The sequence below is a fragment of the Neospora caninum genome, chromosome X, assembly GCF_000208865.1.
Source record: "Neospora caninum Liverpool complete genome, chromosome X".
Lineage (NCBI taxonomy): Eukaryota > Apicomplexa > Conoidasida > Eucoccidiorida > Sarcocystidae > Neospora > Neospora caninum.
This window is the reverse complement of record NC_018396.1, coordinates 944525-970956: the sequence shown is the minus strand read 5'-3', so window position 1 is coordinate 970956 and position 26432 is coordinate 944525. Positions and strand designations below refer to the sequence as shown.

Genomic DNA, 26432 nt, shown 5'->3' with positions numbered 1-26432 from the left:
CACTGTTTCTCGCGGTTTCGGGGGTTCACCAGGAGCCTCAAAGCGTCAGAAACGAAGAACAAAGCCTGGACAAAAACGAACGAGGTCGAACGCGCGTCGACGCCGCCTCGCAACAAGACCAAGACACATCAGCGGGTTCCGGCAAATTCGTCTGGGAGCGGGAACAGCTCAGACGAAGCGGCAGCCTGGCGAGGCGAGACGCTTCCTCGGGTGAGCGGCACGCGTGCGGCCTTGGCGAGTTCGTGTTGTTTCTCGGCGTAGAAAGTGAGGAGAAGAAGCACCACGTCTCTCAGGGCTAGTTCCCGTCCTCGCTGCTTCGCTCCCGACTCCGCTCCGTTCACTCGCGCGAGGCTCCCGCTACCCGCGCCAGCGGCGCCGTTGTCGGTTGGCGGCAGCAGCGAGTGAAGTGCGGCGAAGACGTTTTCGTCCGGCGGTGCCGCGTTTGGTTGCAACGCGAGCAAGCAGGGTCCGAACCGGCAAATCAACTCGTAGAACAGAGTCTCCAAGAGAGGTCCCACATCGGCCGGGGCGGCAGATGCCTCGCCGTCTTCCTTCCCAGCTGTCGCTCGCGACGCGCCGTTGTGCAGGTTCTCAGAGTGCGCCGCGAGAGGCAGAAACGCAGACGCGTCGACTGTGAAAACCAGCGTCCAAAATTTCTGTAAAGAGACACCCGGCGAGAATAAAGAACAGATGGGAAAACCAGAGAGAAGAAACAGACGCAGGGCCGCGGAAGTGAAAGCAGGGACCCAGACAAAAAGAAAAGAAACGGACAGGCAGTGAGAGGAACGGAGAGACAGGAAACGACAGACAGAAAAAGAGAAAGGGTCACAAGCCTATCGGCTTTCCTCTGGTCTCGTTCTCGCTCCCGTTTCCCCCGTTCGCCTACGTTCGGCGTTCGTGCCGCCCGGGCGCGCTGTCTACAAGAAGGACGACACAGTCTCATCCCCCTTTTTTCTTTCTCTAGCCACAGAGACGAAAAAACTGGGACCAATCAAGCTCACGATGAACAGCGGCCGCGTCATCGCCTCAGACAGCAGCAAAGACGGGAGGAGTCGAGCGAGTTCCCGGAGCGTTCGAAGGGCGAACAATCGGCCTGCGAAAATCCAAAGTTTCGACGCAACTTCCACAGGCTCCTTTTCTCGTCACCTTCTGTGCCAGCCTGGTGGCCCCGCGAGAGCGTTCACGCACCAATTTCTACACGCCCGTACACGGATTCGCAAGATACCGAACTACACGTCTCCTTACCATGTACTGAATGTAGAGATACAAGCATATACATCGTTAAATAGATACACGCATGAGCGAGTGTGCTTGTGCATGTGTATGTCTCCAGGGAGGTACTCAGAAATACAGATACACGCTCAGCTATAAAGAAAAGACTGGACAGGTCTAGTGTGGCGGTGAGTGTCTCTCTCTGGAGCGCGGTATGGACCAGGGCGTGGCGCTCGTCTTAAACTCGAGCACAACTTGACCAGGCATCCACGCGCAAGTCGGCACCTTTAAGTCAGCACCTGGGAAGCCATCAAACCTACTTTTTGCGAAATCCTCGTTCAGCCGCTTCTCCACGAGAGCGAGGGCCTGCTCGAAGATTTCCACCTTATCCATCACGCCTCGACATCGCCCCCTGTCAGAAGGGAAAAAACCAAATCCTCTCAATGAAATTCACAATGCACCAACTCGCCACAAACACGTACATGCATGCATGTGCAGACACCCCCAGAATATCCAACACATACACATTTGAAACTATACATCTTTTCAGACACTTCCACAAATACAATGCATATATATATATATATACATATACATGTATATATCCATGTATATATACGAAATCCCAGATGTATGTTTATATATGCATGTGTATTCGAATGTGTGTTTTTGTTTCGCCTGGCTGACTGGCAGATGGCCACCGCTGCAGCTTGTGTGTGCCTTCGTTTCCCTTTGTTTCTTACAGGAGCCAGCACTGGAGATTGGCGGCGAGCATGTCGAGGGCGAGGTCATCCGGGAGGGAAGAAGCCGGGAAGGCGCGCAGCTGCAGGTGGCGGAGTTGCTGCTGGAGGTGCTGGGTCGTGTTTGGGCTGGCCACGCGGGGCCCGACTGCCAGCGTGCGGGCGAGGCCGAGAAAGACGAGGCGCTGAGGGACGAAGTCTGCCAAACGGACAGGAAGAACGGCGGAAACGCAAAATCACAAACCAACTCGAAAAAAGAGTCGGAAGAGCGGCCTGCGCAACGCCACGCACTGACAAGATGCGGAGACGCCTACGCTCCTCTCGCGCGCCACGGCGACCCGATGCGGGAGAACGCCGGAGCCTGGCGACGGAGCCAGAAGACGGGGGGAAGGAGAAAAGACAAGGTGAAGAAAGATAAAACGGAAGCGAAGGCGAGAAGAGTGGAGCGGTACAGGGAAGTGTGGAAGGAAGGAAGCGACAACTTCGTATCTTAAAAAATGCCTGCTTTCTTCCGTTTCCCCCTGCTTCTTCTCTTCTTACCCTCGCACTCGGAGGCAGCCGCGAGCAACTCCTTGTAGAGCGCCGCTGCCGAGAACGCGTCGAGGTCTCCGTTCACTCCCGCCTCGGCCGCCCCTTGCCTGCATGCGCACGCAAAGACACATGCGCGTTTCTCGAGTCTCCTTCCCGTCCTTTCTTTCGCTCAGTCGAACGAGGAGGCACATGGTGAGCGATTCCGAGGCAGAACCACCCGACAAGAAAGAGAAACGGTAGGCCACATGTCCCTGCTGAGCACAAACAAGACGACTCGGACAGTCGCACGGCAGGTTGAAAGCTTGCTGTTCGCTTTGCGGCCGTGTCGTTTTTCACTTCTTGTTCTGTCCGCTGCTCTGGATCCTTTTGGTCTCCTTCTCCACTGGCGCTTTCTCTCCACGTTTTCTCTGTTTGGATTCCTCTTTCCGAGCGCCTCCCAAAGGCTTCTCTTCGGTGCCGTGCTCCCGCTGGCTCTGCTTTTACACGCCGACTCCCGCCGGTCGTTCTTGGCACTTTGCGTTCCTCGTCCTTTCTCTCCTTTTTCTTCCTCCCCTCTGCCTCGTTTTTTTCTTCCTCTCATTTCCCCATTTCCCCCTTGGTCATCTCCCCTCTTTCGTCCTCGTCCTTCTCCCTCCGTTCTCGCTTTTTCTCAGCCATACGTGCCTAGTCATCCGTCCTTCCTTTGGCCCCTGTATGTGTCCCCTCTCGGGGCCTTAGTCTCCTTCGTTTCCCTCTCAGTCGCGGTCCTTCTCTGAGTCCCTTTTTGGGGTGCCCTGCCTCATCGTCGCATTTTCTCAGTTTTGCTTGAAGCGCGTTTCGAGGGGTATCCTACGCTCCTGTTTCGAACTTGTCTCTATTTCTCCCTGCACACCAGTTCGGGTAGACGAGGAAAGAAGATGATCGCGGAGAGGGCGCCTGCATCAGCGCAGAGGCGACGGCGGCTTCCAGCCTGAAACAGAGCACGCAGAGCGGGTTTTCAAACATCCAAAAAACCCAAATTCGTTTCTCAGAGAGAGGCGGGAAAGTGTGGAGGCGCAAACACGGAAGCCTGAGAGCCGGGCAGACGAATGTCCAGAAACTTACCAGGCGCCGTCTTGTTTGCCTTCGTCGGCAGCACAGACAGAGCCGAGAAGAACGTACAGTGGCCACCGGCGTCGCGCCTCCTTTGGTGCATGCACGGAGAGGAACCTGGGAGAGCAGCGACAGACACACGTGGAAAGAATCCCGGAGAAGACCAGTCTAACGCAGAGCATACGGGGGAAGACCCAAGATCGGCTGTCCAGGAAGATGGAGAGCAAAGCGATTGAATAAAGACCAGGAGACCGATTGCAAAAAGCAAATAAACTCCACTTCTCTCCGCCGAGGACCGAATGATATATATATATATATATATATATATATATATATATTTATGAATACATCTGTGTGAACATGTGTGTAGATATATTGAATGACATAGAGATGCACCTCTATATACACATGTATCTGCAACCAGATCTGTACGCATGCAAGCATATACTACCCATGCATGATGATGTATATGTATGTATGCCTGTGGAAAGAGAAGGCCCAGGCAAGGCTAGACACACGACACAGATGTATGTACTCTCCACTCTTCCGTGGTGCATCTCGTACGGCCACCTTTCCTTTACCCCGTAGACGCCGCTTTGTTCGGCAGACACAGCGCCTCGAGGCCCCGCTCATGTTTGATGTTCAACGCTTTAATTGCAATTATCTCAATGAAATTAAAAATCTTTCTATCTCAATCCGAGAACTGTTTTAAATATAAATACTTGGAAATAAAATAAACTGGTTTGGCGAGAGAGACATGTTGGTAGACAAGAACCTGTATCAGCCTCTCCGCGCTCCGCACCTCTTCCGTCGACTGCTGTGGAGAGAAAGCCAGGACCGGAAGTGCCTCAGCGAGGAGACGGCTTGCGAACCTGTTGCTTCGATATCTCTTTCGCTCTTGCCCCACCCCACCCCCAACCTTTTTTTTCCTTCTTACTCAAGTGCTCCGAGAGCGAGAGAGTACGGGAGACGATACAGCACAAATCGGAACTTGGGATCGAAGGCGCAGACGGCGTAGACATCTCGGCGGAAATCTTCGTCGGCCTGGAGAACGCGAGGAAGCAAAAAAGTGACAGGAAAGGCAGACGCGGTTCTTTCGAGTGCCCCAGGAACAAGTTGCACACAACGCGACTGAGTTCCATCGACACCGACTAACAAGTTGACGTCAGTGCAAATCGATTCAAATGTGTCTTAGGAGAGGGACCACCGTAACTGACACGAATAACGAAGGATGCAGAAAAAAGAGAACGGACGGAGAGTGAACAGAGGCTCACCGATAGAAACATAAAAAACTGCATGTTTATACTACAATCATGCGTATATGTATATATATATATATATATATATATTCATACACGCACATACTTGAAACACCAGAAAGCTGTACAGGCAGAGCCAGTGAAGGACAGCGGCAACAAATGTTTGAGTCCAGATGCATATACAGAAGCGAACGAAAGCCAGCGCATAAAATACACATATACCTTCAAATATATATATATATATATATATATATATATATATATATATATATATATCCCCCATATGGTGCGTAATTGTGCCTGGGAACAGTTTCGCCGTTTTGACCTACTTGCATAGCTCCAAAGAGAGATGTCAGAGAAAAAGGGCTGTTTGCCGTCTGCTCTGCCAACTGTTCTTCCACTGCTTCGTCGCGAAGCTCCTCGCCATCGACGAGAAACCTTCGCGGCTGGGTGCAGAGAACTGCGATGGAAACGAGGACCGGAGTGCACCGGAAGCCCAGAGCCAACCGGGTTGTTCGGGTGTATGTACAGACTGTGCCGAAAAAGCCACACAGAGACATGTGGGAACTGTGTATGCGCTGTGACGACCAGGGAGAAACTGCTTCCAAGGGAAGAGGAGGGACACGCTCCGAGAACAGCTACAACAGGAAAGGTGCGGTGGAAACAGAAAGGCAGTTCAGGAAGGGATCGGAAGGATGGCAGCACCCGCAGTTGCGCTGTGACTAAGAGGTGTATGTACACCGCGGCCGCCACAACGGAGAGATGGCAACGGATAGGACCAGCACGGAAGATATCAGGCCGACACGAGGGCAGAGAGAGCAACCTCTACACCGGGAGATGCGTCTCCGATCCTTTCCCCAGCATTCACGCACATAGTCTTTCAAAAATGTGGTAAACCGAAACAAATGAAACACGAGTAACGGCAGTCCGTGGCACCGCAAGCTGCAGAGTATGCTGAGAGCGACCGATGAGAAAGACGTTCAGCTGTGAGGCAAAATCGAAAAGGTGAACGCTTACAGTGGGACTCGTGACCTTATTCAGCTGTCACACACGGCCCGTTTCGCACAAAGGTTCAGTGAAAAAAGGGAAGATCTGACTCGACGGAAAAAGCCGTCGCAGAGGGGCCAGGATGCCTGCGTCTCCACGCGCGACCCTACAGCGAAGGCGCAGCCGTCGAAAAAGTGAAAAACGTGTTCAGCAGCAGCAGAGACAGCCGCAGAGACTGCGGATGTCTCTTTCGTGTTTCTTTCTTGCTCTGGTTTCCGTGTTCATCTCAGGCTCTGAACAGACTTGCGAGGACGTACCGGAGGCCGAGGAGCTCAAATGACTCGCGAGGCACTCAAGATGCATGCACCGGTGCAGCACCGCCCACGTCGCCTCCGCCACAAAGGCATCGGCGCTCTGGGCTTGGGGAGCGGCAGGCGAGGACGAAAAGCGCGAGAGAGTCAGCGAGAAGGACGGAGAAAGCGGGGAGCCGATATCCACGCAGAAACGAAGCAGCTTGAGGAAAGCGCCACAGAGTGAAAAGGCCAGGGGAATGCACGTCTGCAGAGACTCCTGAAAAGGAGACAAGCCGAGAGAGAAAATGACAGGAAATGCATGGGGCGATTGCCGAGGACACAGGAGATGCCCGGCGCACCTGTTGAAAAGAAGAGGAGCGCAGAAAGACACCCGACGCCGTGTAAGAGAAGAAATGGTTCGACGGCGACGGAGATCCAGAGAGTCGAAGCACGAAGAGAAGGGACAGCGAACAGAACGTGCAGAAAGAGCCAAGACGACAGACCAAACAAGAAAGGTGGAGAGGGCAAGACACCCGAGAGGCGGAGAGACAGAGAGGACGCGGAGGTCGATGCCACGGTGGAATCACCTTTTCGACTCTACGGATCTTGACGTCAACAAGCAGCGGAGCTCTTTGGGAAGATGAACAAACCACCAAGGCCAGCGATCGCGAAGACTCAACCCAGAGCAACAAAACGCCTGGAGCACGATGAAGGTTGTGGAAGACCACAGCCAGGCCCGATTCGCGTCTCCGCATGTCGAGCTTCAAAAAGGACTGCACACAGTCTTACCAGATCTACCGTCTCCGTTTCGTCTTCGGCATCGCGGTCTCGCGCACGTCTCTTGGTCCGCGGCTCCGACTGCTCGCTCTCTGTCTGAGTGCTTCGGGGGCCTTCCCCGTCTGATACCGAAGCAAAGACGGGCTGAACGTTTCGCGCGGTCAATCCTGCGGTGAAGCCTGAGAGACCGGACACGCTGTCTCCTCCGCCGTCAGCTTCGCGCGTCTCTTCCACGGCGCCGGAGCGAGAGCCGAAGGAAGAACAAAGTTCTCGGTTCTCGCGGGGCGCAAAGGCGCGAGAGCAGGAGGGACACTGCGCCGTGTCGATACCGCGAACTGCATGCTCAAGGAGGAGGTCGACGAGGCCGCAGACGAGGTCAAGAAGGCTGGGCAGACTCGCTGAGGACAGACGCAAAGAGAGAGACTCGCGCGGGGCACGAATGGTGAAGCCCAAACGGTGTATGCACGGGAAGGGATCAATCCAACGAGACGATCGGAGGGCTATCCATTTCGCAAGGGAATGAGAGGGGCGCGCGTTCGCCTGTTTCCTCGCCTGACGGGTTTTGCGTCCAGGAGCCTCGACGAAGGTCGAGGAGAGACTGACAGCACAGCATCGCCAGCATGCCTTCCCCGGTAACTCGACCGGAGGCAACCGATTCGCACTGTGTCCTTCGGTCTTCCCGCCAGTGTGTGCTTCCCATTGCTTGCTTGCTTCGCTGTATTTTGCTTCCCCGGCCAGCCCTCGCGTTTGCAATCCGTTCTTTACTCACCTCGCCCTTTCGCGTTTCTCTTTGGGTGTCTGTTGCCCCGTTCATCCACGCGTGCATCTCACTTGCGCGCGCTTCCTTCCGCCCTCCCACCTACAGTTTCTCTCGTTCCGTGGCTCGCGCGTTTCGAGGTTTTTTCATCTCTCAGTCTCGACTCTCACCTGCCTCGCCCCGCTGGGACAAGAGCACGTCGACGAGGCTCGGCCGACCCTCGCCAGGCCCGCGGAAGTGGAAAGGAAGGAACGCCGGTGTGTCTTGCTCGTCTGCATGGCCCGTTGTTCGGCGCGACTTTGCCTTCTTTTTCCCTTCTTGAGTCTTGTGTCTGGGCTCCACAAACGCTGCGAAGGAAGGACCGAGAGAAGCCGCCTCGACCAAGGCAGCATAGAAAGCGCCTTCGCCTTCTGTCTGGGCGTCCCGCGCTTCGTCTCGTAATCGCCAGGCCTTTTGTTCGGAGGTGCTCCACGCCCGGTTGACCGTGTGGAAAAGCGAGGCTAGGAAATCTCGGCAGCACACCAGAACCTCACGGAGGACGTCGAGGTTCCCACGTGCCGCCAGAGAACGCTCGCATTCTGTCCGTTTTCTCTTCCGCTGCTCCACTCCCGCACACGAAGGGGCCACTTGCCCGCTCTCGGCAGTCGCCTGGGGCAACGCGCCTCCGCAAGGAAAGCAAGAACCGGGGCCGGACGGAGCCCGGGAAAGAGAGAGCTCTTGGCAGGTCGAGCAGTAGGCGAGGAACTGCTCGAGAAGGCGCGGCGTGAATTCTGCTGGGCTCAAGCCCACGAAAGCCAGATCTACCAGATTCTGTTGCTCATCCGTCGCGTCGGTGTGGACATACACCCCAAGAGAGGTCTGAAGAAACCGTTGAAGCGAAGTCGTCCACAACGCCAAGAGGCCTTCAGCCAGCCCCTTTTCAACTCCTACGTCCTTACATTCTGCGCCGTCCCTCCTTGAATTGCCCTCCTGTCTCGCGCAGTCCCCCACGCCTACTCCAGCAGACGACGCAGGACACGGCGGATTCTCCTGTCCAGACACCGCAAATGGGAAGCCAGAAAGGGAAGAGGAAAGCAACGCCTCTCTAGCAGTTGCGTCCGCCAGAGCAGAGGCGGTCCGCCGCAGGGAAGGCAGAATGGCCCGGATGGACGCGTCGATCTTCAAAAGATCTAGGGCTGCCAGGTCTCTGATGCGGAAACGCATGCACAGAGAGCGGAGACACAAACACTGGATGTCCTGGTTTATCCTTAACAGAGCCAAAGGCGGCACACACTTGAGAGAAGAAAGAGAAAAGGAAGAAACAACGAGAGAGGAACGCGCACAAACGACACGAAAAGAAACGCGACTGACACGGCGAGAAGAAAGAGCGAAGACTTACGAACCACAACAAGAGAGAGAGAGGGACAAGCAGTATCAAAACTAGAGAGACGCTGGCGGAGCCAAACCGACGGGAAAGCGAGCAAGAGAAGGCAAAAATAGAAATGACTCCATCTGCGGGGAAAGAAGTGGAGAGACACACAGAGCAGCGCCGAAGGAGGGAAAGGGACAACCGATAAGACACGCGAGAAAAAGGAGGCAACGCAAGAGAGAAGAGACCAGCGGAAAGGCAAGACCACTGGAGAAGCAGAGAGGAACCGAAGCCTCGAACAAAATAGGATGACACAGCTTTTGCCGCGGAACCCGAGGAAAACAAAGAGTGCGTGGAAAGAGACGTACGGGATGGAAGGTGTGAGCAGAAGGGTCTGGAGCTCGGAGTCATGAAGAAAGGAGAACAATTGTTCGACAGCTGCACGCTTGGCCTTCAGCGATGCTTGCGCGGAGAGCAGTAATGTGTGGAGAGAGGCGTGAGACGGAGACGCGGGAGAGGACTGCGGTGCGTCAGAGAGTTTCAGAGACGGCAGAGAAGGACAGTTGGCGAGAAGTGTGCGCTCCTCGCTCACGTGCAGGAGGAGGGAGAAGCGGCGAATCTGTTCGAAGAAGGAGCATTTCGAAGAGGAATGAGCTGTAGCAGTCGACGCAGAAGACGAACAGGGAGAGGCAGGCGACGCGGCCTCTTCAAAGAGAGGCCTGTTCACAATCGAACGCAGAACAGTCCGGATAAGTAGAGAGAAGAGACGAGACGGAAGCGTTGAGTCGACCGCGGGACTCGTCCCATACTCCCAGGGCACTCCTGTCTCCAAGAAGCGTTGTGCCTCCTCGTCCAGCGCGCCGGCTCTGTGCACAACCACAGAATCGCAAAAGACACACCGGAGAATATGATGGCCGCGTACCGCCCGAATGCTGTAGACGCATCTTTTATGAGGCATTCCAGAACTTAACCGGAACGCTTCAAGACTGAATGCCCTTTGTTTTGGCTCCTGCAACCAGCGTCCTCAACGTTAGCAGACTAGAGCGCACTGGAATTCGTCGCCTGTCCTAGACGTCCCGCTCGACCAACCCCACACGCCCGCGAGATGCTTTGAAGCAGACAGCTCTTCTCAGGAGGCGCTACGCTGTCAAAAAAAAGAAGCGTCCGTTCGGAAGCCGCAGTTTCCACGTGGAGCCTCACTGCTCGTTTCAAGAGGTTGTGGAGTTGAAGAAAACGGAAAGCACGCAGCAGAGCCGCGCGAAAGTGGATTTTTTCGCGCTCTGTTCACCAGAATGTGTCAATGGCCCCGGCATTCTCGACATTACGGTAAGAAACCTTCACAGGAAAGGTCTACATCTGACACTCTCCTAGGCGCTGTGGGTGATTCGTTGGAGACATCAATGCCCCGAAGAACCACGCAATGGAAGTCGGGAAAGGTATGCCTCTCTACGCCTCGGGGTTCTCGCAGCCTGCAGTCTGGCTTCGGGCACTCCAAGAGGGATACGGAACCACTGGGCTCGGGCACGAAAAACAAGCATGCACTGGGCGCGTGTGCCGCGTCGCAGTCCCTAGAGAACTCTTGTTTGGGAATACACTGATTTCACATTCGTCCTCAAACACTTGACGAAAAACGCTGGCCGGGAGCAGTTTGCTTACTGTTCCTGCAAAGACGCGTGAAATGCCGAGAGTTCCTGCTGGAACAAAAACAGTTGCTGGACCTGCCATGCGTTAACAGTTCTATCAAGGCCGTGCAGCAGACTCTGCAGCGCAGTTTCCAAACGAGGCGGTAGCGGCAGGCACTTTTCAAGGCGCTCACACGGTAACAGACCATCGGCCACTTCCGCAGACGCAGGACAGGCGGGAGCTTCTCCCGCGTCAGAGTGTCGCTGCTGCGGAGCCTCCATGATGGATCTAGAACAAGGGGGGATTTTTGGGAAGAGGAAAAGGAAGCAGTCCTGCGATTATGACCGCGCGATACTCTCCCGTCGCCTGACGAACAGCTATCATTAGGGGCAGAAGAGTTCACCTAGTAGTCTGTAACTGATCAATGTGGATAGGTGGAGAGGGCGGAGAAGGAAGGCGCACAGACAGGCGACCAAGTCATTCCTTCCTCCGCAACACACTCGCAAAAAAGTAATTGAACAGCGTGGGAAACAATGAAACATGGACAACTCACAAAACATGTTTACTGCTCAGAGGCTACGTGAAGCGGGCAATCGACGTCGCATGCAGTGTGTGTGCATGCGAATCTTGTGCTGAAGCCCCAGTTAGAACCACAAAAACTGAACCACCAGTGAAATAGACACTTTCAAGGAATTTGCTAGGCAATACCCATCGTCAAATTGTCGTATATCCAGCACGATTAGCTAACAGAGATAACAAAGGGGGGGGATCTGGCTGTGGCAGACTTCAATGCACAGTCAACCAGTGGCACCGAGGAGTTGTGGCCAGCGCCCGCGCACCCTTGGATTGAGGCATATTTCGCAATTACAGAACCTGAATGCGGAAAGGAATAGCGGCTTGGTTTATAGGGTGACAGCTGAGTTCTGGAAGTGAAATGCCGAAGAAGTGGAATCAGTTGTTCACAACTGCCGCGCTCCTCGGAGAGCACCTGGCAATATCGGGGCGGACAAGCGACGGAGATGACACTTGTAGATGTTCGGCAGCGAAACCTTACACTGGATGGACTGTAGGCTGAAGTGCAAGGACTCGCAACACGCCACTCAATTATCTACAGCCGTTGAGGGTTACCCTATCACGACTCTCCTGCCTGTCGAACAGGAGCTGCAGATGATTCATGTCTAGCTTCCAGGCTTGCTGCGTTTTGCCGTGTGATGGCATCATCTGCGGGTCAGCGGAAGCAGCTGACCTGGGGGAAGCTCCGGGTGTATGTCCACCCAAAATTTCGCGTGCACGCTGGGGATATCCAGAATAATAATGTCCAACAAAAGTGCCGCTCCCTCAGCAGCTCATACCACTATTGACGTTGTCGCTTGTGTTCTTTCACGATGATGGCTGATATGAATCAAAGCGATGCGTACAGAGAGATGCTTGCCAGGTAAGCGTCTTGGCCTTCTCAAGGCGATACTGTATAAAGCTGCAGTCGACGCTAGGCTCAACGAACTAGAGGCAGTTAAGCGGCTTCTTGACTATGACGTGCGGACCGAACTTCTAAAGAAACAGGAAAATGAGGAACTGTGTTCGTCCGTGAGTTTCGGTCTGGTAGCTGTGTGGCGCTGGTCTGGAATGTAGCACTGTTCTGTTTAGATTCAGCAGGAAGTCGCTGATCTCGAGTCGGAAATTTCCGAGTGCGAAAAGCGTCTCAAGCAAACAACAGAACAGATCAGGAATCACGAAGAAGCGCGCTGTGGTATCGAAAAGAGCATCGAACACGAAATGTTGGCGCACGCGTCGTTGAGTGAGATAACATAAGACGACCATGCGAACATGACCCCATTTCCCGTTCCAGAGCAAGAACTAGACGAGACTATGACGGCCAAGAAACAGAAGACCGAAGACGCCGACCGCGAAACCTTCCGGCGCGTCTGCCATGTGAAGGAGCTCTTGCATCGCTTGGGAGCGGAAAGCGACGAAAGCACCGCTGGGACGACGGATGCAGGTAAGACTAGGCACCCGTCTCAACCGAACACAGTAGGCGACGAATACTGTTCACAGAAGCGCGTTCCGGCGTTGACAAAGGGGTTACGCTAGCTCACGCGGAAGTTGACTCAAAGAATTTATCCGCCATGAAGGGCGACACACTAATGAGGCTGCTTGGAGCAAAGGATGACGTGCTGTTAAGAACCGGTTATGCGTGTTTCAGAGTGAGCCGCTTATTGCATTATCGAGAAATAGAATAAGATCAGCCATGGTTCTGCAGCAAGCCAAGGATAGCACTGAAAAGAACTCTGAGCTCCTAGACGCGGCAGTCGTCAGGCTCAAGAAAAAACTTGATTGCGAATCTTTTCCTGAGGGCCTGCCTGCGGCCGCGGCCGATTTCGAACTGAAGCTAGTAAGCTTTCCGTCAATTACCCGTTGTAGACAGCCCCGAAACCCAAACAATGGATCATAAGGTGAATGCTATATTGAAGATGGAACTTCCGCAGTCCCTGAGGGTCCCCGACGAGCAAATGGGAAGGGTGGAGATTTTGAGACAGTTAATTGGCGCAGAAAAAGAGTGGCTTTATGAAAGCCCTGCTCGACTTCTGGGGCAGGCATACCTGCAGAAAGTCCTCGAAGAAGACACAGGATAATGCAGAAAGACAGAGGCCCTGAAAGCCGGCAGATAACAATGAGGCAGTTGTACAGACGACGCGAGGATTTCTGAAGTTGTGGCACCCAACCGCGATTCAGTTAGTAGTGTAGAGAGAACGTTCTGATGTGGCGCTCTGGGTTACTTTGTCGGCGTCTCGAATTTTCTTGTTGAATTTGCTTTGCTGTTCGATATTCCATCACTCGTATTCTTACGGCACACTAGACACAGCATCTTGAGAGGACGAATTTCTATGGATCTCATGAGTTGGGGTACGTAATCTGTGAAAGTGTAGATGGCACGTCTCCATTTCAGCTTCTTGTGCTGAAAGATTTTCTTTCGTGCTCATCTTTTTACTACACCGCTACAGTCAGATCATTCAGCTCTTTCGTACACTGTGGAGCCACTGCTACATTTGCCCCATTCACTAACCGGAATGAAGAAACTGCGTTACCACTAGCTAAACCGTGGCAGGTTGCTGTGCACGTTCGGAAGTGGTAACTCTCTTTTTCACGATTTCGATTAAGCGGACCCACACTTTTCGGTGCCATGTTCCTCTAGAAAGAGAAACCTGAAACAGCTGGTTTCCTGGACTGACACGACAGGAAACACACCACGTGTTACGAGATCGTTTAGTACATCTTATCCCTTCGGCTGTAAAGAACAAAGCAGATCGAAGGCTAAAGAGCTGCTGCTACATCCATACACGTGTACAGAAGTCCTCCGAAAGCGCTGTGTCTTGTGGTGTTGCCGGAGGGATGCCGTTTGCTGTCCAAAGCCGCTTCAAATACATTCATTCCGTAGCGCTTTACACAACGAATTCCCCTGAAGAAATGACGCATGGCCTGCATCTTGTAGGATGACAAACAGGAAAGCGCATCCCTTCTTTTGGATGGCAGGCGCAAATACTTTATTAAATAGACGCGCGCGAGAGGGGGGGGTCCCGAGAAATTGAAAAGAGAGCAGATGCTGTATATATGCAGAGCTACGTGTCGTACCAGCGAATTAAGGTCACGATTAATGGCCCAGAACCGACTTTCGGACTATAGTGTGCGGTTCGGGGGCGTGACACCGCGTTGTTTGCGGCACACAGGACCGGCGGCCACAGTTCATTGCGGGGCCACGGAGCACACCACATATCTCGAAAATTTTGAAGTATTAGCCTCCCGCATTTCTGGAGCAGATATTACGGCTTCGGAGCTGCTTGTGTCAATACTCACGATGTCCAAGCGTTAAACCTGAATGACTAGGCTGCGTGGCAGTTAAAGGCAGTAGTCCAACAGGTTTCATAGACTGTAAATGCACACCGTCATTTGAGCTCCCAGTTGCCAGCTTGATGCATGCAGCTGCAACAACATTCGCGGGAGACATCGCTGCGATCAAGCCATAAAGCCAACACACATTTCTTTGGTTTGCCAGTTTTTTGTGTAATCTCTTAGAGGTAGGAATGAGTTTTTCATGTACGCCGTCGAGCCCTCTGCCGTCCTGGGCGGGCCTCTTCCCGCAAAGATGGCGGAGACTCCATCCACCACGTCCGTTCATGCCGACATTTCTCCCTCACACTCAGAGGCATATCTCTTCACGAAGGCCAAAGATACCATACCAGCCGAGGTGTCAGGTTCATCAAACGATTGCCTCATTTGTGAAACTGGGCCTGGTGGTTCCATTTGCCCCTGGGTTTGCAGCAAACCCTACAGGAGCTGGCCACTCATTGAACTTGTCCGGCAGTACGAGATACTCGGGGTCCGATATCAATACGAGCAACTGTGCCAATCCTTGATGGAGAGCATAGGACAGGATGTGTCAGGCATGAGAAAGTGCGGCGCTGCGGAACGGAGCGGACGATTCGCCCCTCGGGAGTCTTTCAACCGCTGGCTCATGGAGCGGCGCTCCGTAATGGCAGCACACGTCGATCCTCTTATTCCGTCACCCACAGTACGTTCTTTGTCCGCACGTGAAGACAACGTGGTCCAAGAAAGTCCATCCGCCTCGATTGCTCGAGAGATCTTGGACGACTTGCCCATGAAAATTCACATCGGGGAAACAAGCGCGGAGACAAGAGGAAACATCCTGCGGTTCAGCCGACTGCTTGTCTCGGAAATCCGCGCGAACCCAAAAACTGCTGCAGCACTTTCTCCTGCTGACGTCGAACCGATTATGCAATGGATTCGAGAGCTGCAGGATGGGGAAGAAACTCCGTGCATTCCTAGTGCCAACATCGGACTTAATGCGAGACCCCAAAGTTCTGAAGATTCCGTCCAGGACTCCCTTCCACAGCCCACCAAGGGGAAAAACCACACCAATGAAGATTCACCGCAGACAGTTGACGAGAAGGTGGTAGATGTTAACCCCTTTCAGGGCTCCACAAAAGAAGATGTGTATAACACCGTTCGGCTAGCCAGGCCGGTCGTGGAGCGTTTGTATGCTGAGAAGGTATCTCGTGTTGTACGTCAACTCCAACAAATTTCCCGGGATGCTGCCAATCGAGTAGAAAAGTTCTGCAAGTCTGGCACCTCTTCCAAAGAGACTGGCGTGGTAAATAGCCCGGATGCCTCCGCGAGTCGAGAGACGTTCGCTCGCCAATTCAAGCGACGGTGTGTCGTCCCGCGAGGCGGCGAAGTGCAGTTCGGGAGCGTCAAATGGATGAGTGGCAGAAACACCGAGTTTTTCGAGTTCACGGACGACCTGAATGCTCGTTTTGAAGATGCCTGTGCTGTCTCTGCCCCTGGACAGCAGAATTTGTCGAGAAAGTATGCTATCAAAGGATATAAACTAGCGCAATTGTGGAGGCGGTTTGCGCTGAAGTCTGGGACAAAGGGGAAATCGGACTCAAAGAGTGAAGTACTCTGCAGAAAAAGCCTGGACGCCGGATGCGTCTGCGAAGGGCAGGGTTGGCGAGGAGGCGACTGGACTTGCACGTGTGTGCGAGATCTCATTAATAGGATTCGAAGCGTGGAATCAATCGGGCCGCTCTTTGCGTCAGCTGTGTTTGCTCTTCTGTGTAGATACCATTGCATCTGCGGATGCCAGAATCAAGGCAAGGGACTGCAGTGTGCGGTACCTCCTAATGTTCTTGACGTCCTTCGCGAGGACCTAGAAGTCAACTGCGAGCTCTTTGCCTCTCCCTTCAACGTGTACCTCGACAATTATTGTTCGATCTTCCCCGATGTGGACGTGATGTTTGGTAGCTGGGGATCCTTCTTCGACCCTTCCTTCGAACTTGTGGAGGGCTCGTTTGAGGCAAATCCTCCCTTCGACGAGGTTCTCATGGCACGCATGGTTGAGCGACTGCTGCTGTGGCTCAGAAAAAGTGAGGAAAGCCAGGAGGGATCGCGGCCCCTGTCTTTCTGTTTGTCTTTACCGGACTGGTCGAACGGGCCGTCGGATTTCATGGACTTGCTGAAAAAGTCGAAATACCTACGCTACGCAGACGTCATCCCTGAAGGAAAACACTCGTATCTGAATGGATTTCAGCATTTCTGTCATGCATCTGACCTTCAGGTCCCGGCGGTGTGTGGTACATTTTTCGCTGTGCTCCAAAATGATGCTGGGACAAAAGCGTGGCCTGTTACTGATACCTTCATAAAGCGTCTAAAGGAGGCTTGGAGTGCCTACGACGCATATGACAATGCTGGCGTGTCACTCTAGGTCGCGTAGTCCACTAAAGGGTTGGGATGCCAAGCCCGTCAATCACTTTCCGCACGTGATATTGTGGAAGCATCCGCGACTGTTCCAGTCTATAACTTTTTTTTTGGTCATTCAACAAGAATGCTGCTGTCAAACTCCTTTTCCCGCTGCTCTTGCCCAACTACTGCTCTGAAAGGATTCTCCTCTGGAGGGAAGAACGTCACCCTGTTAGGCCCGAGCCTTCCGAACCGAGGCGTTTCCGCCTGCCTCTTTACACAACTCTCCGAAACTATACACACGCAAAAAGCCAATTGCAGCCACGTGGAACGGAGAACTGCTGCCGATTTCAGTTGGACAGAGGTCCGATTTTTGGTAGCGTGTTTCGTGAAGAAGACACGCCGGACTCTTTTGTCTCGGAATAGAAACGTTCACCGAAGGTAACGGGTTAACGGGTTATAACTGCAGTTCACCGACACCATTCTCTGTGAAGGAGATTCGATCCGACGGCGAGACTCTGCCGTTGGGACCTGACCCCTCCAAGCATCTCGTTGCAATTTCCTGACGCTAGGGGGCATGCATGTGAAATCAGCGCTCCGCTCTCCGTCCCCGAATAGCCACATCCTCAAAACCTCGTTGCTGTGCGCGCGGAACTCGTGCGTGGAGACAAGACACCGGCCGCTTTCGCCCACGAGCTCTTCCGTGTTGTCTCGCGTTGCAGGGAATAATTTTCTGGATTCACCTTGTCAGCGTTCAGGACCACCCTTTCCTTTTGCATGTATATTCAAAACTCAGCGGTGTTTGTTCAACATGAACTGCTGGAAGAGCTTGCGGTGCACTGACACCTTTTCCGTTCGGTGCGGCCGCGCGTAATGGACTTCCGGGCACATTTGTTACATCGGAAAGATATTGACGAGCACGGTCGCTGTTTTGGTCCATTCGTCACACCTGGAAAAGCACTCCGAAAAGGCTCGATGCCACCGTCTGAGAGTTTCCGGTCTTTCCTCCCGTTCCCGGTGCAACGAGTGCAATTGCTGCCGGCCATTGCAACGCCGTCAAGGCTTGAGCTCCCAAACACGATCGAAGTTGGCTATCAATTTATTGTCAAATTTGCCGGAAGTGCACCTTGCTGTGGAATCCTTTTCTTCCTCAAAGGAGAGAGTCCGTTTCTTCTGTATGCCTCGGTCGCTCGGCCCCCTCCAGGAGAGCAATACCGGACTCTAGCGTTGGGAGCCCCAACAAGGGGGTCACAACGTTTCCGTTGGCAGGAACCTCCTCTTTTTCTTCTGGGATGCAAAACAATCACTCTTTTTCTTTGGCCGTCGCCTTAGCTTGTCGACGTTGAGGACGGCAGCCGTCCTGAGGCCCTCTACATCCACCGCTTTGCCGTGTTTCTCGTCGAAAAGGACAGCCAGTGAGGCTCTCATCTGACAGCTTGTTCCTGTTTTCTGTATACCCCTTTTGGAGTGTATCGCTGCTTGTCGGTAGTCTTCCCCTTTCGACGGATTTTTTCTGCGCCCTTGACCCAAAGGAACACGAACCTGCTTGTTCCGCAACTAGAGAGCAAAATTGTGGCGTCACGCATCCGGCTGTCTTGGTGGCGGTAAACCCGGAAGCATATGGTCTGAAGTAGAAGAGAAAACAGGGGCTTCTTTGCCAGCATACCTGCTCTATACGGGAAGTATCCTTTGGAGCCTGATGGAGACTGAGAACGGACATCTCACACAGAAGAACGGGGTTGCCTCTGCACAATTAAATGGAGGTAAATTATGCCGCCAGGTGTCAAGCATCTCCCGTATTTGTCATTTCGGGGTCGCTTCTGCCGCCGAAAACTGGATTTGGGGGAAAGGATAGCCTTACCTGCACACGAGATTCCATACCCTCTTGGAAACACTTGCTAATTCACGGCGGATATGTTTACAGAGTCGCCAAGCGGGAAAAAAAGCCTCCTTGTCCAGAGTTGGCCACTCTGTCTCCAAGTTTACGGAAAGGTTTCATGTAAATATACAGTGTGTAAATTCCAGCAATACATACACGTATATGTTCGTATATGTATATATATATATATATATCGGAGTACCGGCGTGGGTATATTCGCGCACGTGTACGCACGCCTGATACCTACATGTGACTCGTCGTTTTCGATTGCAACTTTCTTCATTCGATGCACGGAGATTGTGTAACCCCTGATCATCTGCCGAAGGGTCCGAGATCTGTCGCTTGCCTATCTTGAATCCGGTTCTTCGTGGCAATGTCTTCTGGACTCCTTAATGCACAGTTTGCTTCTCTTCAGGATTGGCCTGTGCATACAAGTCACTTTCGAGTGCTCCATTTTCTCTCTGCTGGTAGGGCCTTCATCCCTGCTGCAAAGCGAATCCCCACGGCCACTCATGGTGAGCGGCTCCTGACATCGAAAAGTGCTTGTTTGAAGCTAGTGATGGCCTTCCTTAGGAGACCCCAGTTTTCCCGCGAATTCCCTACTCATGTTCCAGGTTGGAGGCCCTCGAGATCTCTCTAGGAATCTCAAAATGGACAATAGGTTTTGTGGCGCTCTTTTGCTCCCTGCTCTTTGTTTCTTCATTCCCGTCACTGCATGCATTGACTGGCTATTGACTTGCTCCCGATTTCTCTGTTGTCCTCCGTCTGGGACCTCTTTGCTCCTTCGCGGCCTTCTTGGTGACCTACGGTCCTTCGCCTTCCTGCCTCCTTTGTCGCTGCTGGTGTTCGCCGGCCTCCCGTTCAACCTCTTTTTTTTCGGCTTCCACCTTTCTCTTGTTCATAAAGCTTGCGTCCTTAGTGTTGTCTGTGTCTACCGTCTGTACGATCACTTCTGCCTTTTTTCCCTGTGAGCAGCTCGCGTGCCTCCAGTTTCCCGCGTCTGTCTTGCCATGTTTCTGCCGTTAGGTGATGAAGTTCGGCGGAAGCAGCCTAGCGGCACCTGAGAACATCCGGCGCGTCGTGGGCATCATCGAGCAGGAGCTTCCGTCTCGGCCGATCATCGTCCTCTCCGCAGTTGGGAAAACGACCGACCGTCTGGTGGAATATGGAAGGATTGCTGTTACGGAGCGGCAAGTTAAGCTCTCCGAACTCCACGATTTTCATGAGCAGGTGGGTCAGGCAGGCGACAGTACGAGCTACGTGGCACCTGTTCACTTTGCTGCCCTCGCTTCCTCGGTCTGTGTCTCGGCCTCTCTCAAAGTCTTCGTCCTTTCGCCTCGAGCACGGCTCGAGACATTTAAGTGAACTACAGAAAGCAGTTGCATGCTACGCTTTCCTTATGGCCAAACCTGTACGGTTTAAATTTCAGTAAGGACGGAGACACCACGTGCATACAGTGACACACAGAGAGGTGGCCGTTTTTTCTATTGATCTCTGCCGCCAGGATTCGAGGGGAACTTTCTGCGTGCACTAGAAATGGTTCCAATTTTTTTTGAATCCCTTTCCTGGTCTCCTGACGTGCAGCAAACGTGGTCCAGCAAATGGGTTGGCCGGTGAAAAGAGCGGTTTGTCATGAGTAAGTGGCTGCTTGTTGTATTACGTGTATTCCTCTTCTCCATTCCCTGAAATTGATGAGGTGTAGCCACTCTCAAGAATTCGAGGGCCTCGTTTTTTCCTTTCCCCTTTACTTCGCAGCTAATCAAGGGCCTAGGTCTGCGTGAAGACGACGTGCCAGATGTGTGGAAAATTGAAGAAGAAATCTACCGGCTCCTCACGGGCATTTCCCTCATTGGCGACATATCGCATCGCACAGAAGATCTCCTCATGAGTTACGGAGAGAGATTGTCCGTGCGCATCGTCGCCGCCTACATGAACAAAGCCCGTGAGAAAGCATACTCCAGAAACTTGCCAAGCCCTAACACGGATGCACAACGGTGCTCTCAGAGCATGCCAGCATTCAGTGATGCCCTGACTCATCAGCGATGAAGGACCGCCATGTCCTGTGCTCCAAAACTGCTGACACCCTTTTACTCTTTCTGGTTTCCTTCCTTCCTGCGCAACGGAAGCCGCGCAGAAGAACATTCACCTGCTTATATTTGAGATATCCCCCCCTAGAGAAGGATGGGTGATGCAACAGTGGCCAGCATCTAGCTCTCTATCCCTATATATATATATATATATATATATATATATATATATATGTATATATATGTTGTGTGTCACTCTCGATTTGCTTCTGGGTTGCGTGCACGGCGTTTCACGTGACAGTTGGCAGCATGGAGGACCTTGAAATGCTAAGAATTGTTATGTTGTTAGCTACTTTGCGTTTTCGTAATGTTCGCCTGTGTTTTTAGGTGGACTGCCGGCGCGTGCCTTGGACGCCTGGGATGTCGGCATGAAAACGTCAACAAGGTCGGGAAGCAGCCAGTCTCTGAGAGGTCATGTGGACGTTTTGCCTTCAGCATACGAAGCGATAGGCGCATTCTTTGCGCCGTTAAGTAGTTCGTATTCCTACATCCCTGTCGTCACAGGCTTCATTGGTAAGGAAGAAAAGCCGGCTGAGAAGTGCCAAAGCGTCCACTGTCTCTCAAGCGGCTGTCGTCTTGTCGCTGGCTCAGAAGGAAGACGCTCAACAGGGGTGCCATGGCGAAAGCGACGGGCAAAAAGACGAAGAGGCAAAAAAACACGACCTTCATTCTCGTTTTTTGCAAACCGTTGCACTCACGGCCCGTCTTTTAACTGTTTCCTTTATCCTTCGGGGTCGAGCGTGTGTCGAAATCTTCACATGTGCGGGTTTGCCCGCCCTTTCCTGGTTACACGTATTTGACGTCTGAAAGACGCAGGTTTTTGTTCTCGGAAATTGTTCCCTTCCTGCTTTTCATCTCCCGTTCTCGTTCCTGACACTTGCTACGTAGTCACCCTGCTGGCACTGGGTCCATCGTGCCGTGTTTTGCTTCCTTTCGCCCCTTTTGCTCGCTTTCTCCATTTGGGCTGCTTCCCAGCGAAAGACAAACACGGCAGCGTCACCACACTCGGCCGAAGCGGCAGCGACTTCACTGCAGCTGTTGTCGGCGCAGCCGTGCAGGCGTCGGAAGTCCAAATATGGACGGATGTTGACGGCGTCCTCACTGCTGACCCTCGGGTCGTCAAGGGCGCTCGCAGCGTCGAAACGATTAGCTTCGATCAAGGTAACAAAACACCGAGACAAACGGACAGAGCGACCAAAGACCGTCGTCGGGACCGAGCCAGCGCGCCGGGTGTACTGACAAGTCTGTACATCCTTGCTGTATCTGGCAGCATATCACCGCAGCGGAGTGTGTGGAGGACACGCCTAAAAAATCACACTCCAATAGGACACCAAACCAAAGCAAATCAGACAAGAGAGAGAGGCAATCGACAAGGGACGCGAAGTGGGAAAATCTGGAGAAGACGGTGCATCCGGAGGTGTAGACGCGCTGGCAGACAGCGGAAGAGAACATCTAACAGGAGCGCTTTGTCCGGCTTCTTTTAGTGGAGGCTGATTGTCAGCCGGACGCGTTCACGAGACGGGACAACCCGAGACGTGACAGTCATTCAAAACGTCGGTGAACGCGTCAGCTTCAGTCAAAAGAAAAAGGTTCAAACACACGGAGAAGAAGTAGCGAAATTTGCTTCACCGTGCTCTGTTAGACACTCGAGTGCCTCGGGGTGTTTGAACATTGGTGTGCTTTTCCACCGATGCCTACCCACTACCCTACATGTGAGGATAAAATACTAGTCTACACACGTTTCCCCACATGGATGTCAACCCTCAAGCCGCGCGTCTGTTTACCTCTTTTAACAGTTATCTTGATGTTCCGATGCTTGGTTCCGTCAGCATCAGAGCTCGCCTACTTTGGGGCGAAGGTGATCCACCCCAAAACGATGCTCCCCGCCATGAAGCACAACATTCCTGTTCGAGTCAAGAATTCCTACAACCCTGAGCACCCCGGTACGACTCCCACCGGTTTACGCTTTGTGAGCGTTTCCGTTCTTTTCAGTCAAAACAGACACACTGACTACATGAGGCACTTCGTCAAAGACCGCGAGAGCTGGTCGGCGTCCACGCGCCTGTTCGTTTGTTACTTCACGAGCCAGCCCTTTTGTCCTCCTTACTTGTTGCCGGTTCGTTCGTCGACTTCTTTCTCATTCTCTCACCTCTCCCTCCTCTCTCCTCTATTGTCTGGTTTCCCGTTCGTTCCGTTTTCATAGTTTTGGGCTCTTGATCTTCTTTCTTTGAGTGTTTGTGCATCCGTCTTCTCAGGCACCCTCGTGGTCCAGGCAGAGCCCTCTGGTGGCGATGCCTCTCTGGCGGCAGTGCCCGACGGAGTGACCGCAGTGACCTACCAGAGAGACATAACGGTTGTCGATGTGAACTCAACGCGGATGCTCGGAGCCCACGGGTTCCTTGCGCGCCTCTTTTCCATCTGCGACCAACTCGACATTTCGATCGACGTAGGCACGCAGAGAAGAGCTTTTCGTCGCTGCAATAGGAAACCGTTTTTACGTCTTCAAAAATACGCTTTCTGCGCGGCACCTGTGGGCGAGGACAGCGAACAAAAGCTTCGCTGGCTCGCCTCTCGTCCGGCAGCCTATGGACTCTGAGGCTACGTTTAAGAATGCGATAGGGCCCGCCTTAGGTTTTGGGTTTTGTGAGAACGCAACGCATCGGGAAATCCCAAACGTATGCATTTCCGAGTTGTTTTAGAGAGAGAAGAACGTCGAAAACAGGCGATGGCGGTTAGTTGACTAGCTTGCTGGCGACGCTGCAGCCCCTCCTTCCTCGGTCACCCACTCACTTGCGTGCAAACCGTCATGCTCGCTAATCGACATCCTTGTCAGGAACATGCAGTGAAGAAATAAATGTACAAAACGGGGAGATACCCCGTTCTCTGCAGCATTGCCAGATGCCCTCGTGGATGGTGCTTAAGGCCGCCTGCAGAAACATATATATATATATATATGTATATGTATGTATATGTATATATATATATATATATATATATATATTTGATCCGGGAAACCGTCACGACGCAAACATCTGCAGCGATATGTGGATGTCTCCCTAGCAAAACGTGCATAGATGATCAAATGCATCGAAATATGTATGTATGGAGTCAAGTATTCATATAGATACAATTTTACGAAAGTTTTAGCCATAAATACGTGCCTTCTGACTCGTGTTTTTCTGGATCAGGTCGTCGCGACGTCAGAGGTTTCCGTTTCGCTTTCGCTAGAAAAAGACACGTCGGAAGACAAAATCGAAAAACTGCAGGAATGTTTGTCCTCCTTCTCAACAACGTCCGTCCGAGTGAGTGTTCGGCTGCAGAGGAGGAGAAACAGGCTACATCTCTCCGGAAGCGTGGGTAGAGTGGAGAATGCGATTTCACTCAATCCCTTGTAATTGCGTACCCCCACTTCGACTGTAAATCCCATTTCCGGTGTCTCCGCGATTGCTGCGCACCTCCGCCTCTTTTATGTGTGTCCCTTAGATACGCATCATTTCCACTGAAGCCTGCCCATTTCGATCTATGTAAATGTGTGTGGTTTACACATGAGATAGGACGGCGAGCCCATCTGTCCGTACGGACTTTGGTAGCTGTCGCAAGACGAGAGACGGGACATTTGAATTCAGAGGTCTTCACAGCTTCATGAGGCGCAAATTTCCTTTCCTCTCTCGACTGGTGCGAGTGTCCCAGGTGACGCTTCTGTTTGAGTGTGCAGACACAGAAACAGACGAAAGAGCACACGTTTTGATGGAAGGAACAGCCGTCTTCTGACAAAAGTGCCCAAACTTGAGGTGCCCGGGTTTCGTTTTTTCCATTTGCAGAGAGGGAAGGCTCTCGTCAGCATTGTCGGGAATCTGGAAAATTGCAACGAGATTGTCGCCCGGACTTGCATTGCTCTCACAAAGATAGGTGAGAACTGGATGTGCCTTCACGTAGAAATGCAAGCCCCGGGAGCACAGGACGATATGTGTGCATCCCCCTTGCGACGTGCATGAGTAAGCGTCTGTGTACGCCCGTGGTTGCCGATTTCTGTCTTCGGGTGTACATGCCAATACCCCCTGCTACAGATGAAGCAGCTCGTCTCAAGCATGAATACGATGAAAAATGTGCATTCGCCCTATTCTCGACCACTTGGTGGTGTGCCCTACGTGACCAGAGAGCCAATTCGATGTTCTGCCCATCGTTCTGAGCGCCTGGCAGGCCGCAGGGTTGGCCACTGCGTTCAGTGCGTTGCTGCCTGTTCCGTGGCGTCCGTTAAACCCAAATTTCTATTCGCTTTACGTCCCTCTCTCTTTCAGGGGTCACAATGCAGCTCATCTCGTGTGGAACGTCCAAAGTCAACCTCACCTTCTGTGTGGAAGATGCCGAGGTCCACCGGGTCGTTCAGGCCGTCCATGACGCCTTGTTTGCTCAGGCACCCACAGCTGCTTCTACGCCTTCCGTGGAGTCTCTGACTATGTGAACAGAAGACTGGAGGCACGAGACAGCCAAAATAAGGGTTCAGTCTCGCGTCTTCACCAACCGCTTCTTAGTCATCTGCGTTTGGGTGGTCCTGTGCCGCCACCGCAGACACAGGCCTTTCTGTGCACTTCCCTTGGAGTCTCGTGACCTCTGCGAGGTGACGTGAACAGCGAGCCGATGGGGAGAAATGCTGGAGAGAACCGGGAATGCAGAAAGGCTACTCTTCCCGAGTGAGAGGCAGCCGAAGCAAGAAGAATGAGCGAAGCCTTTTCCGCTGAACCCATCACCGGTTGTTCAACACCGAGGGTGCTCGTCAGCTTAATAATAGTGGGAGGTTTTGTATGTGCAGGTCCACAGATGTGTCACAGACACGTGTTGCCGCGGCGGCCACGTGGAACATGCAGCAACGGTATTCGCCACCGATTCACTCGGTGTGGTACGCGTAGCCGTAACCACGGTCGCGCAGGCATCTCGACGCCAACAGTAAAAGGAGACGTTGAGACGAACAAATACATTTATTTGCATGCGCGTGCATATTCATACGAATGTGCTTTTCTGTAAGAGCCGCTTCATGGGATTGTCGTCACCGGGCCGTTGGGAGTGTCAGGCGAGCGTCCAACTTGCTGACTCCCAACTGGGCTATGACAGTACAAAGTGGTGTTGTAGGCTTGTCCCTTTGACTGTATTTGGTATCATTCTGGTGGATGCGCCGCGCCATGGACATGTGCAGGGGCCGTCGGCGAGTGAATCAGCTACGACGGTTCTGCCTTTTCACGGATTGTAGGTGGCGTTGCGCCCTGGAGCGTTTCCTACGTGTTACTATTAGGACATGCAACGTCATTTGACTGATCCCGTGTCTCTTGCGCTTGACGCTTGATGGCGCTAGGGCATCTCTGTTCTTGAGCACAAGATACGAAGACTGGAGAATGCTGTGACCACACGGTCTTATGGCAGTAGTGTGCTGTTTACAAACGCTGGGATGCCCGTAGGAGGCGCGCCGTTTTGGGGGCTGGATAGTTGAAACGGAACCGCATGAGGCTACCGTTGTGTTACGTGGGCTTTTTCGTCTATTCCTGGACCCTGTTTCACCGTGCATTTCGCCCGAAGGGACAGCAGAGAAGAGGGGGGTGGTGCAATGAGGACACGCATCAAGGC

General features: G+C 52.9%; 3 protein-coding genes across 3 annotated transcripts; 2 read left to right on the top strand and 1 right to left on the bottom strand.

The window, feature by feature from the left end:
- Positions 1 to 128: 128 nt before the first annotated feature.
- Positions 129 to 10879, bottom strand: NCLIV_045960 (conserved hypothetical protein; the record flags this gene model as incomplete). The annotated part of the gene is made up of 14 exons (XM_003884146.1): positions 129 to 656; positions 1002 to 1093; positions 1533 to 1624; positions 1956 to 2151; positions 2493 to 2590; positions 3316 to 3432; positions 3567 to 3671; positions 4492 to 4598; positions 5143 to 5273; positions 6118 to 6370; positions 6883 to 7268; positions 7798 to 8813; positions 9344 to 9841; positions 10632 to 10879. The coding sequence occupies 14 exons, from the start codon at positions 10877 to 10879 to the stop codon at positions 129 to 131; spliced, it is 3867 nt and encodes a 1288-aa protein (XP_003884195.1).
- Positions 10880 to 12843: 1964 nt separating this feature from the next.
- On the top strand, positions 12844 to 16875 carry NCLIV_045950 (conserved hypothetical protein; the record flags this gene model as incomplete). The annotated part of the gene is made up of 3 exons (XM_003884145.1): positions 12844 to 12987; positions 13453 to 13499; positions 14667 to 16875. 3 exons carry the CDS (start codon positions 12844 to 12846, stop codon positions 16873 to 16875), a joined length of 2400 nt encoding a protein of 799 aa, XP_003884194.1.
- Positions 16876 to 19758: 2883 nt separating this feature from the next.
- NCLIV_045940 (Aspartokinase/homoserine dehydrogenase, related) lies at positions 19759 to 25278 on the top strand (the record flags this gene model as incomplete). The annotated part of the gene is made up of 9 exons (XM_003884144.1): positions 19759 to 19959; positions 20485 to 20671; positions 21144 to 21329; positions 21792 to 21977; positions 22646 to 22759; positions 23072 to 23262; positions 24005 to 24118; positions 24638 to 24725; positions 25115 to 25278. 9 exons carry the CDS (start codon positions 19759 to 19761, stop codon positions 25276 to 25278), a joined length of 1431 nt encoding a protein of 476 aa, XP_003884193.1.
- Positions 25279 to 26432: the final 1154 nt, after the last annotated feature.